The sequence below is a fragment of the Grus americana genome, chromosome 3, assembly GCF_028858705.1.
Source record: "Grus americana isolate bGruAme1 chromosome 3, bGruAme1.mat, whole genome shotgun sequence".
NCBI classification, from domain to species: Eukaryota; Metazoa; Chordata; class Aves; order Gruiformes; family Gruidae; genus Grus; species Grus americana.
In genome coordinates this window covers 100,925,372-100,939,079 of record NC_072854.1, presented here as the reverse complement: position 1 = coordinate 100,939,079, position 13,708 = coordinate 100,925,372, and the positions used below count along the sequence as shown (strand labels likewise).

At 38.6% G+C, this 13,708-nt stretch overlaps 1 protein-coding gene across 1 annotated transcript; it reads left to right on the top strand.

Annotated features, from left to right (window-relative positions):
* Positions 1-3,256: 3,256 nt before the first annotated feature.
* On the top strand, positions 3,257-13,566 carry NEK2 (NIMA related kinase 2). The gene is made up of 9 exons (XM_054822981.1): positions 3,257-3,391; positions 3,612-3,829; positions 4,937-5,174; positions 5,872-5,954; positions 6,199-6,325; positions 7,098-7,317; positions 8,305-8,359; positions 8,442-8,512; positions 11,043-13,566. The coding sequence occupies exons 1-9, from the start codon at positions 3,296-3,298 to the stop codon at positions 11,267-11,269; spliced, it is 1,335 nt and encodes a 444-aa protein (XP_054678956.1). The 5' UTR covers positions 3,257-3,295; the 3' UTR covers positions 11,270-13,566.
* Positions 13,567-13,708: the final 142 nt, after the last annotated feature.

Below are 13,708 nucleotides of genomic sequence, written 5' to 3'. Positions count from 1 at the left end.
GTGCATGGATCAAATAAGAGAAAGTGAGGAAAAAACCCCAAAACATTGTGCATAAAGACATGAAAGGACAAATGCAACTGAATATTAAAAACCCAAACTACTTATGTGGTGAAAATGAACTAAAATAAAACACTTGTCTCAGTCACTCCCAATACTTATAATCCCTCTTGTTGTCATTTAAAAGCATTCTTAAGATTTCTTACCTTGCTAACATTAGATACTCAATTCCTCCTTTTTTGCTGGAAGACTTTGGCATATTTCTGAGATCCTGGAATATGATTTTACATGTCTTTCACCTCTTTGAAGAGAAAAGACAAAGTTTTTCTCAGATATTTTTCTAATTATTTATATAAAAGTGCATTTATTTTTCATTATTCATCCTCTTTCTGTGTTTATTTTCAGTACTTTTCCTATTGAGCTTCTTTTCTGTTTCTGAACCTGTACTTCCATGCAATTTTCTCTGATTGGCTAACAAAAAAAGTTGTCAGAAACATAATTTAATTTGCTACAGTACTTTAGAACACTTTTTTGCTATTAATCTGTATAATTATACTGGGTCAAACTCCCACAGCAAAGTGTTAGCCATTTATTTTTACTTATTTGCAGCCGCAAAAAAAATATCGAAGAGAAATATCAAATTACCTACCATATTATTTATCTTCAGCATTTAGTATTTTGTCAGAAAACTAGGCCCTGGAATAAGGGAAAAGGTACTCCTTGCAGCACAAATGACATATGCCAGAAAAACTGAGAAACTTGGGCAGAGAACTACAGAATATTTTTTGTGTGTATGTTAAGTTTTGGGAAATGATTAGTGAAATTTGATGTAAAAAAAGCAGAATAAAATATTAGAAGCAATACTATAAATAGATTATTGAAAACTATTTGGGAGCTTTCAAAGACCTGAAGTCAGCACATGTATTTTCAAGACTAGAAATCTATGAGTTGCTCCTGAACTAGAGATCAGAGTTGAAAATACAATACCTGATAAAAGGGGCCCCCATTTCAAACCTGATACAGACTTTTTGAATTACCTGGATTCTCTTACATGGCCAGCATGAAAATCAGGAAGAAAGAAAATGGAAATGCCTACTGAAATTTTTAATGACCACTTTTGGAAATGCATTTTTTCTCAAAATTACCCAGCTCTTAAAAAATAAGTATAATCACAAAATGACTGTGCTAGCGGGTGTTGGAGCATGACATTTTGACAGTTCTGTGACTCAAACCAACATTTCTAAAGAAACTTTCAAGATAGTCCCTAGACAAAACACAGTATTGAAAACCTACTCTATTTCTTTTGAAATATAAATAGTAAGGCTCCCGTTGATAACAGTGGGAATGCATGATGACCTTTTGCTAATTTGAAAGTACAGAAGTTTGAAACTGAGATATTTGAAACCAGAAATGAAGCTTGCAGCCTGAATAATATGTACTGTACTTTTTGTCATTTTTATTGCATAATGCCATAATTTATTTACCATGCTAATGGTGTATGTGAGGATTTTCTTCTAAGATAATTAAAATCAGTGATAAAAATGAACCATTTAAAACACTGTTGCTCATTAACAAAAATAAGATGTCTTTACACTGTATAATTCATTTGCTCATTTTTTCCTATAATGAATAGACACTATCTACAGATAGAAAGCTATAGGATTTTTATAATGGATAACAGGAGCTTTTGTGCTTCCTGATGATGAAAGCAAAGGCTTAGGTTTTTCTAAAGACTAATACAAGAATATTTCATGAGTATTCAGTAATAGCATGATACCTATCCCCTCAAACCTTCTTCAAAGCCTGAAACAAAATGGGGAAATGGTTAATGAGACCATGTGGAGATGTTTCTAGGTCAACAAATATAACTGTTCCCTTTTGCACCTGATTCAGGCATTATACAAGCATGTTACAGTATTTTGCTGAAGAACTAGGAGTTCTTCTTTCAGTCACAGCCACTTCCGCATGGAGAGAGATTAAATTGAATCTAGAACTGCACTCTGGTATCACTCCAGAATTATAATAGATGCTAGAAAATACACTACATCCATCTTAAAATTTCTGTAATGTTATTTAGTATATTGTGGTGTTATTTAGTGTTGTTTCATGTAACCATAATAATTACTGGTCCAACTTTTGGATATGGACCCATGCATGCCTGTTTTCAAATTTACATTTTAAGCCATTACATTATTTGGTTTATTTTCAAAAGGTGTTGTTGTATGGGATAACACAAGTGTTCACATATAGTGTGACAGTAAAGCTGCCATGACTTTTGGAGTTTTTAATGAATAATTTCTTGAAGAATCATGAGAAATTTTCCTCATCGGTTTTAAAGGACAACTTTCCAGAACAAATTTCTATTATTTTAAATAACTTGATTTTTTAAAACTTCTCAGTTAAAAAAAACTGTTAAGATATTCCAATTTTCTATCGGTACCTGTACAATAGACTTAAGTATTTCAGGAAAGGGGATAATTTGTTGTTATTTTTTATTTAAGTCTCTTCCTGAGGAGCTATGAGTAAGCTACTTAGTTATACCCACACACAATGGGTATGTGCCCACATGTTCATTTCAGAGCTTGTTCTCCTCAGAACACCTGAACGAAAAGAATCATACAGTGGTTTGGGTTGGAAGGGACCTCAAAGACCATCTAGTTCCAACCCCCTGCCATGGGCAGGGACACCCTCCACTAGACCACGTTGCCCAAAGCCTCATCCAACCTGGCCTTGAGCACTTCCAGGGAGGGGGCATCCACAACTCCTCTGGGCAAGAAACCAGAAGCCGACGGGCTGGCGGAACCCCGAGAGGCCGCCTCAGTGCCTCACCCGGTCTGCGGGGAAGGACGGACACCCGCTACCCGCCTCGCTCTGGGAAATCGCCCAGGGAGGGGGCGCTGCCCGCCTACGGGGTGGCCCCCGCCGCAGTGCAGTGCCCTGACTGCCGGGGAAGCAGCCCCGCAGGTCACCGCCCGCCCGCAGGGTGTCCCGCAGGGTGTCCCGCAGGGTGTCCCGCAGGGTGTCCCTCAGAGCCCCCGGCCGGCGACGAGCAGGCAGCGGCGCGCGGACGAGGCGGGAAGCAGCGCACCCCAGCTCTCGCGATGGCTCCCTGACGCCGCCGCCCGGCGGTTGTAACGGCCGTAACCTAGCACTCGCTGTTTACGGCGACGTAGCCAATGGGAAGGCGGAGCGTGTAGGCGGGGCTGCGAAGCCCGCCCAATGGGAGGGAGGGGCGGTGCGTTTAAACAGCGCGGGTGCCGAGCCAGCTCCCCTGGGAGTTTGAGGCGGTTGTGTCGCCATGCCCGGCCGCACTGACGACTACGAGGTGCTGCTCACCATCGGCGCCGGTTCCTACGGCAAGTGCCGCAAGGTGCGCCGCAAGGCCGACGGCAAGGTGAGGCGGTGGCGGCGGTGGGGCTGAGGCACCGAGGCACCGCTCTGTTAGTCGTGCGTCCTCGTAGCGTGCCGTTGCTGTCGGTTTCGGGTGGGTGCTGGCGGCTCTCCGAGCTAAGCGAGTGGCTTTGAAAGCCTCTCTTCCCCCCTGCAGAGCTCTGGCTTTTCTGTAAGTCACTCCCTAAGGGTTTGTTGTTTGTTTTTTTTTTTCCCCTCTCTAGATCTTGGTATGGAAGGAGCTCGACTACGGCTCGATGACAGAGGCAGAGAAACAAATGCTTGTTTCGGAAGTGAATTTGCTTCGTGAGCTGAGACATCCGAATATTGTCCGGTATTACGATCGGATCATCGACAGAAGCAGCACAACCCTGTACATCGTGATGGAGTACTGTGACGGGGGTGACCTGGCTAGCTTAATTGCAAGGTGCACAAAAGAAAGGCACGTGAAACCTGTTTGTGGCAATTTTGGAGCATCTAGCATAAATGTCTTGGGCAATCAAACCAAAAAGCTCAAAGTGAAATGTATCTCTTCCTAGTAACTCCTGAACAATTTCAGGTCTCATCCTTTGGACCCGACAACTTTTCTAAAATGTGAAAGGGTTGTGCAAAATTACAACGCTGCTGGGAACTGTGCTAATGAATGCACTGATCAGATGTTTATGTCCAAACAGTAAAAAAAACCTGAGCTGTCTTATGAGGCAGAAGCTGTTGAAGGGTTTCTGGATGCAATGCTATGCATGGTGTTGAAAACATAAAACAGTTTTCACAGAGAGGTAGCTTGATCTGTGGGTTCTTTTGGCTTGCCCATCAGTAAAACCACTTATACCCTATTTTTTATTAGAACACCAACGCACATGAAAGGGAAAAGTTATTTTGAATGTCATGTTAAAAACTACTTTGTGTGCCTGCATAAAAAGCTTGTGGAGACACCAGGCCTAATCTTAGACTTAGCAGCCTACTTGTTAAGTATTCACATTCTTCTGAAGTTTTCACATTCTTAAGTAAAGTAAGTACATGACACAACATGTGTTGCTCTGTGAGAATAGTCTAAAATGGTATGGCAGCTGCCCCCAAACATATCAGTATTTTCCCTTTAGGAGGGTTATATTAAAAATAAGTCCTGTCTTGGCATTAGTGTTGTATGTTCCTCATAACAGTTTTAGAAACAGCTGACACTACTGTTATAAGTGATCAGAGGGGCAGATCTCATCAGAAAAGCATTAAACTGATGTTTGTGTTGTAAGTAATGGATATGCTACATATTTGTTAGACCCTTTGGGGGAGGGAATATTATGGGGATTCTGCAACAAAAGTCTAGATGTCTTCCAACATATTTGGAGTGATTTTTTTTAAAAAAAAAAACTTCCATTTTAAAAACAGCATATGTAGATGCCTGTTGCTGTTAGTTTTCTCTAAAGGTGCTAGGATTGATTCAGTGATGTTTTATAGCAGTAGTATTAAAAAAGTTACAGAACTAAGACTGGCAGCAACTAAACTGATGGATACTCAGAGAATACCTTTGTTAAACAATGTGTTCATCTTTCAGGCATTACTTGGAAGAAAGCTTTGTTCTCCGAGTATTGACTCAATTGACATTGGCCTTGAAGGAATGTCACAGACGGAGTGATGGTGGAGTCACTGTGCATCGTGACCTAAAACCAGCAAATGTCTTTCTAGATGGCAAGCAGAATGTGAAACTTGGGGATTTTGGACTGGCTAGAATATTGCACCACGACACCAGCTTTGCCAAAACATTTGTTGGAACGCCATATTATATGTCTCCCGTAAGACCTCCCTTCTGTACCTTATCTTCCCTCTTGTCCCTCTAAGATCTGTTTTCTGCAGTGTTGATCTCAGAGTCTATGAACGCTTGGGAGGCTTTAATGAAGAGTTACTAGTCTTAAATGTAGGTGACTTTTTTTAGTGTGTATATGTTCTGGAGACAAGGTTATTTGGCAGCTATTTTCATTTCCTTTCTTCCTCACACCATCAGTGCCTTCTAATTAAGGTGGTTCTTCACTGTATAAGTTTTTATATGTTCTTGGAACATTAGAGATGTAAGGTAGTTATTTTGGAGTATCCTGTTCCTGAAAAGGAACAGGGAAGCTAGAGTGCTTTTATGTTTCATAGTGTTAAGCTAAAGAACTATTTAAATTACCTCTTGATGGTAGGATTTTAATTTGTCATGTAAATAAGAAAGAATGAGTTATTTCCCTGATACAGTGCATTTTGTGTGGGAAAGATTAATGTTTGAAATATGGAGCTGCATCAACTGAAGATTAATGCAACACTTCATTCAGTCTTCTACAGTGTAGTATGCCATAACTTGTTAAAATTCTGCTAGTAAGAGTAGCTGTGGAGGTTAATTAAGATGGAATCTTAAAAGTAATGGTTTAGTTCAGGTTTGAACAGTAGCTGAATATCCTGCAATAGTAGAACAATGTCTTAGTTAATAAACTTAAGATTGTTCTCTTTCTTTAGGAACAAATGAACCACATGTCATACAATGAAAAATCTGACATCTGGTCTCTAGGATGTCTCCTGTATGAATTATGTGCTCTCTCGTAAGTATACTACTGTGGTAATGAATGTGGAAACATAACTGTTAATGCATTTGTGATTAAATTTTGTATAGATGAAAGCTTAAATGTTTCAGAGACTAGTCGTAGATTTTTATTTCTGTATTGGCCTTGACATTAGGTAGTCAAAACAAACCTTTGATTGCAGCTTTTTACTTAGTCTGATACTTTTTAAATGAAAATAAGTCCTGTAAAACTAGTGAAAGAATCCAAGAAAAATGTTCTTCAGGCCTCCATTCAGAGCTTACAACCAAAAGGAGCTGGCAGAAAAGATAAGGGAAGGGAAGTTCAGACGAATACCATATCGTTACTCAGAGCAGTTGAATGATCTTCTCAAAGAGATGCTGAATGTAAAGGTAAGAATCAATTACTAATTTTTCCACCTATAATTCAAACTAGTACTGAAATACTAGTTTTCCCTCTCTGTTATGAAACAGACTGATCTGAAGTAGTGGTTGCTATCACCTTGTCACTGGCAAGATCAGTTGTAGGGGGAGGGAGGAATTGTGGTTTGAGTCCATTAAACAAAGGCAGCAGCTCAAGTATTACATCAGGTTCACAGGATGCAAAAAGGCTTGTACAGAATTTCCTAACAGCGTGCTTAACAAGGTCTTATAACTTCAAGGTTAAAATGGTTCCAGTGTGTTTGGAAGTTGGAAGGAGTTGTTTTGTCTTCATTTGGATTTTGCTTTTTATGGCTAATGTATAGCTCACCCCCCATGGTTAAGAAGAATACTGCATGGGATAACAAAGCTGTAACGAGAACCCCAGGCTCCAACAGGTACGGATCCTTCAGGAATCAAGTGACAGGTAGAGATGCAGTGTTAGCTCCAGAACCTACTGCCAATTGCCTCTGTAGGCTCACCACCCCATTCTGGCTCTGAAAGGGGTGGGTGCCTGGACTAGGAGAGCCAGACTTGCAGCTTTTGGAGCTGAAGGGCTGGTAACAGTCTCCTCCTTCAGCTTTTGTCATCTGGTTGCGTTGCCCCTTCCTAACGCCATTTTTCTCCAACTTCTCCTTCACTGTATAGCACCTCAGTTGGTTTCCACCTGAGGCGGGTCTTGTTTGAGAATCCCTGGCCTTAATGTTTCTATAGATGGAACCTCTTGGTAATGTCTTTCCTTTAGGATTATTGCAGACCTTCTGTTGAAGATATTCTGCAACACCCCTTGATAGCAGACTTGGTGACAGAAGAACAAAGACAAAATTCTGATAAAAGAGGCCAGAGATCATGGGAGCCAGAAAGGCTGCAGCATTCAGATGCTGTAGTGAATGAACTGAAACGGAAGGAACAACAATTACAGGAGCGAGAACAAGCCATTAGAGAGAGAGAGCAGCGTTTGGAACGTATGATATTCCACTTGGGGAAGAGGGTGACAATGGGATTATGATTTGAAAGAATAAGTGTGGAGGAAGGAAAGGTAGACAGTTTTCAAACCCTGCATTCTAATGCACTAGGAGATCATACTCCTGCATTCACTATTAGAATTCTGGCTAAAGACTGAAGAATTCTTGGGCTTACTCATCTATACTAGTTCTTGTTTTAAATTACTAAGATATAATTGGCAGTTTGGATACAGATGTCTGGTTTGGGAATATTAAACTTGAGTGGCAATTAGGAAAGTATACAGAAAAATAGGGTCTGAATATATTGTTCTGCACTGCACAGTGTAGGTTGCTTTTCACCTGCTCTGTGTAAGTTAACATTGGCTATACTAATGTGTAACCTAAGGTGAGCCTGATGGAGCAAAATATACTTAAGTAAACTGTCAACTGCTTTTACAGAAGCTGCACCCTACAGGTAGCTTGCCTGTGAAACTGTATAGATGGCTGGTCCTCAGCTGTTGGGGTTTCCTGCTCACATAAAATACCTCTTTGCATATGCAGCAGGCTCTGTAATACAGATTTTAACCATAGATATTGTTTTCTGAGCCTGAATAACAGCTGCTGCTGGTGTAAACAGGGTGTTTAGTCATAGCAGAATTATAGTATCTGGTATCTAAATATTTATTTAGATCTGATTTAATGTGTGCCATGAGTTAATGTGTGGAATAGAAAGCTGCTATAGCTTCATTGTTGCAGGTATGATAGAGTTGGGGGCGGGGGAGGAAGCATGCCTAGCATTTCAGAGTACTTGTCCAGTGCTTTATCAGTGCGTTGATAAAGGTGGATCTATGCAGCAGTTATCTTGCTTTGCTTAGAGCCGTAGAAGCAGAAATATGGGTGCATCTGACAGGCTATTACTGCTGTCTTTTTCTGCGAGAAAATCCATCATGCACAATCACTCTAACGTTTACATTTTAACTCTGTATACTACCATATTTCTACTTCCAGAGAGAGAACGGGAACTCTGTGTTCGAGAGAGACTGGCAGAGGACAAACTTGCTAGGTATCTTACTAACCTATAATTGCCTAGATTAGAAACTCTACAATCTTACAACAAAAAGCTTAAACTTCTCTTTTCAAAACAGAGCTGAAAACTTGATGAGGAACTACAGTCTCTACAAACAGCAGAGAACATTAGCTTGTGCAGATGGTCCAGGTATGAGAATACGCAAGAAGCCTCTTGCACTGATAAATGTAGGCTGGTACGACCAGAAGAATGCCCCTGATGCTCAACATGCTGTACCTAGTCCTATTGTAGCAATACAAACCCCAATTATCTCTGCATGGTTGGGAAAAGACTCTTTATTTTCTGCTTTGCAAAAAGACTTAATGAATGATGCCCAGCCATGAGTGTGAGCGACCACTGTCAGCACTGCAGTTTTGCACTGTTTTGAAAATTAGGTTCTTGCAGTAAGCTAATGGAAGTGTTGACTTGTAACCCAAACTTAGAGTTGTACTTACTTTTACTTATGGATGTATTTTTACAGACCTTTGATTTAGTTAATTTTAATAAAATTGCATGTGTCTAATAAGTTCAACTTTAGTTCAACTTCCAAAAACTTAAAAGTGTGAAATAATATTTGTTGCAAGTGACCCAGCTGTGATGATTGGTGCATTGTATAAGCTCTGAAGAATACAAACTGTTATTATCGTACTCCAGTTTAACTCACTAGAAAACAAAAAGCTTTGAAAATGTGCTATAATGCTTCCTGACTACCTGTAGGCCAATCTGTTTTACAGTAGTTATCACCCCATAAGTATTTGACCCTCAATTTGGCCTTTATTGTTCAGTCCTTACTATCATAAGAGGTAGTATCATCTGTTCATTGCACCTAACCTTTTATAGTAAAAATGATCCAAGTATCTAAATGCATTTTGAAATAGTGTTGGAATATTAAATAGCTGGGTCCTAAGTAGTACTGTAGAACAAAGAAATGTGAACACCCTTTAACACGCAGCAACAATCTCTTCATTTAGTTTTGCTCATACAAAGCAAGATAAACATGTCAGTGCCTCCAATACAAATAAAACTGAAGTTGCATTTTTTTTAAAAAGTGCCTATGACAGCAGGAAAGAACACAAGTAAAATGCTACCAGAAGTTAGTGGTACGCAAGCCATTTCTAACATTCCTGTCAATTTTGAGAATTCCACCTGTCTCTCAATATCTTGTCTGACTTTTTGACACATTAAAGAATATAAAATTAAGAATAAATTTGCCTTGGGCTTTCTGATGTTGCCTCTAGCACTGGATGACTGAAGGTAAATGAGCTTCAGCATTTGCTTCTGGTCTTTTCTGCATCTCCCACCCCTTTACATGATCTTTTGACCTTAACAGGGGTATTAATTTTTGAAGATGGGCAAAAAACCACTTTTGAGTAGTTAATACCTCAAGACAGACAATGCAGAGAAGTGAATATAGTTATTACAAGAGTGACCAAATCTTGAAATATCTATAGATCACTTGATTCAACATTTGTCACAATATTTGCTACTCTTCAAATTCATTCCATGATACTCTTGTAAAACTGTTTCTAAAATTCTCCCTCTACCGATATGAATGGACTGTGTGTTTCTCCAATATGTTATCCACATTGCTTCTCTTATCTTCAGTTACTCTATGACTGTCTGGATTGCATCTTGCACATCTTGGATCCCTAATTTCTCCTCAAAGTCAGTTGTGTGCTTCACAGTAAAATGGAATACCAAAAATCCTGGTTTCTAGGACCCTGTCTCAGACGCTACCCTATTTTTGCAGGGGATTTTCTGATTCCTAGGGGAGGGATTTAATGTTAAAACAGATATAATTTACTGATATGAAACTACAAAATGCTGAAACATTCACTAGCCCCTTCAGTTTGGTTGTCCTCGCTTTTCTGTGTTTTCCTTGCTTTAGCCTAATGAATTGAAAATGAAGGCTTAAGCAGAGTTATGATTAGGATAGTTAGACTTTTGATAATGTCTAATTTTATTTTTCTTCCTGAGTTGAGTCTTGTGAAGCTGGTTTTTATGAGACAACACTATCTTTTGATGGTAGTTTTTGTACCCTAAGTCATTAAAAACAAGACAAAACAAACTGACAGCCTTTTGATTGTGGCTGTTCTATACAGCTAACGTATAGCTATACTATGACAATTCCTGGAGGTTGCAGTGAAAGTAACTTGCTAATTGTTGCAGCATCTAAACTCATTATTCCCCAAATCAGAGCCTAGTTTGTACCCTATTAACTTAATACAAGGATAGAGTTGCAACAATGTGGATAATGTAGAAAGACCACTGGACAGGTTGGGTCTGCCCCTGCTATAAAAGACAGACAAGGTTTTTCAGTATCCAAGAGCCTAATTCTCCATTTTCCTTTGGAACTGGATTATGTTGCTGTCCTGTCCTTCAGAAGAAACTCCATGTCTTTTCTCCTTATGTCAACTAATACTTCCTTAGGTGTTGGGACATACACCCTAAAAACTACAATGGCATATATCCTTTCACCACAAATATTTAAAAGCTTTGTTTCTAATTTTTCTTCCAAAAATTGAAAAGAATTTTTGCTATGAACTGAAATGCATTTAATTAGATTACTTAAAGCTGCAGGTAGTTAGCAAAATGGGTAACAGGGTTAAAAGACATAAGCTAAGCAATAAATGCTGAAAGATACACTAATTCAGTACTCTCTATTTTTTTATTTATTAAGATAATGCACTCCTGCTCCCCTTTTCTACAACCAAGAAGAAAGTACACTTTGATGGAAGTGAAGAGAATGCTGTGCCTCCTGTTAATTTGGAAAACTGTCCCCTTTCCAAAGGGAAATGCATTGATCTCAAAAAACGTCTATATGCTGCAAATCTACGGGCTCAAGCACTGTCAGAACTGGAAAAGAACTATCAGCTGAAGAGCAGACAAATCTTGGGCATGCGCTGAAACTGTAACATAGATGTACAGTATTTAACTTTTTAGAGCTGATTAAATGTACAGGAAGATACTTGTGCCTCCTGTTTTTAAGCTGGAACCTACTGAAAATATATTTTAATAGTTGTTATACAAACTCTTAGTCTATGATAGGTAGTTCATGATAAGGACATAAAATAATATATTATGAAAAGTAGTTTTGATACCAAATCAAGTAAGCTGAATGAATTGTATTATTAAAGAAAAAATATTTTGGTCCTCCTGCTTACCATACGTTACTCTTCAGAAGATATAAAGAATGAATATTCTAAAACAGATTTTTTTTAAATCTGGTGTGAAAAACTTTTTGGATGAAAACCGCAGAGATTCACAATCTATAGGTTAAAATGATGCTGTATGTAATGTACAGTATTCGATAAAAGAGGTATTGATGTTTTGTATATGTAGAAAAACAGTGGCTTTTTGTCTGTGCTTGTAAATATTTTTTAACTATCAAAAGAGCAAAAAGAGATTTTATGATATCTCTTCCTACTAAGTAGGTGACTTATCAAAGCTGCCTACTTTTAGTTTAATGTCTGACTAATGAGTGGGATGGGCCAGCTTAGCATAATTGATGAGTTTATAGTCCTTTCTGCCTGGGCAGCTGAATGGCTTGTCCATCAGCTCCTTAAAGGCATAGCATTTGAAATAACACCTTCTTTGGTTTGCCTTGAAATTGTGTTCTGATCCCCTGAAACTCCTGTCCTGGATGGGACACCATCCAGGGTATTAGCACCCGTGTTTGGGGAGAGGCAACTGTACTTTGAATAGCAAATCCTTATTTTCTTGAAGCTTATGAGGTATCTCCATCTTTCCCTTCACAATTCTCTGCCAGAGTAGGAGTTGCTCGCTTAAGGTGATGTAAGTTTCATGAACTGTCTCAGACTCATTAATTAAAAAAAATCCTTTGGAACTGTAATGTCTGACATATATTTTATATAAAGATTTTCTATCTCTGGGTTGAAATGCCATAAAACATACATTCTTAAAAAACAGCTAATTTTCAAAACATTTGTTTCCTTATTGGGCTATGAATCTTAGATAAGGAGGTATTCTAGATGGCTTTTACTCGAAAAAAGAGAATCTTATTTGAAACATCAATTTAATTTGGCATACTTGCTGATAGACAAGTACCTGTGTCACCAAACAGTAGTTCTGCTCTAGCATTCCCAACCACCCAGCAGAACTTACCATATTTGCTTGCATAGTGGTTAGTGTTTTCACCACCGCCTTTGCTTAAAAAAATTAGAACATGACCATTTGGTTTGCTAGTCTAAAACTACCATGTTTCTGGTAGTCATTACCCAGGGCTAGGTGTGGTTGGAAGTGTCTGGCAGGTATGCATGGTCAAAGTAGCTGTGCCATAGGGATCAGAGCAGCTTTCCTGCTGCATTCTTTCATATTGTTTAAGATTCTCACACGTATTTGGAGGGTGAATCCCTGCTTTCTCACTATGTTTGCATATTCAGATTTTTCTCTTCTGTGTTTCAACCAGATCTGCAATGCAGTTCTACTGGCCTTCACGTGTATCTTTATTGTATAGCCCATAAAACATCAAAGGGTAGAATATGCAGTAGTGTTCGTCTAATCTGAAAAAATATGTATGATGCAAGAATTTTGTTGTACGCTTTATCATCTGCAAAATGCAGGTACCAATTAGTGAAAGGAGGAAACCAAGCAACAAAGAAAATAAATTAGTAATTAATGATTCAGGAAAGACTGCATTGTGAAATGGTTGGTGTTTGCAAATGCTTTGCTTTTAACAAGACCAAACAAAGAAAATGGCTTGACAGTCTTTTTTTTTTTTCTCTGAACATATAGATGGAACAAATAATTTCTGCATTTAAAAGTAAAATACCTTCAGAGCAATACCTGCAGCTTTCCTCTTCCTTTAATTTTCTATTGACCTCAAGATGGCACTGTTGCCCTGTAATTGTTGGGAATTTCCTTTAGTCTACTGATACATTCATACAAAATTTAAGCTGATTTAAATATACTTTCACCTGTTTTGTTTCAGAAAATCGTGTGTTGCTGCAAGATGCTGATTTTCTTAGGCTTTAGTACACACTGGTGCAATTAATTGTAATTATCTTCAATTTGCCATTTTGCATCTTTTATGCATGTTTTATAAAAATAGTTGAATCAAAGTCTTAGTTAACAATTACACTATTATGAATAAGAAATGCTACGGAGAGTGCAAACTGTATCAATCACAATGGCAGTAATAAATGAGAACAGCTTAAGTTACAGCTGTAGCATCGACCTATTTAAGCTGCATTACTCACAATGTCTTCTTGAAGTATTATCATTCTAATATGATAAATGCAGGGTCTCTTGCAGTTTGTGAAATAAGAACTTCCTACCAGTATTTGTCAAACATCGGGGAAGGCATCCTGGGAATGGTCTTCGTTC

Excerpts from the sequence above, each read along its gene's own strand:
- NEK2 (XM_054822981.1), top strand. The coding sequence starts at position 3,296 with ATGCCCGGCCGCACTGACGACTACGAGGTGCTGCTCACCATCGGCGCC. Across the intron at positions 6,326-7,097 it reads AAGAGATGCTGAATGTAAAG|GATTATTGCAGACCTTCTGT; the intron begins GTAAGAATCAAT and ends TCTTTCCTTTAG. Across the intron at positions 7,318-8,304 it reads GAGAGAGCAGCGTTTGGAAC|AGAGAGAACGGGAACTCTGT; the intron begins GTATGATATTCC and ends TTCTACTTCCAG.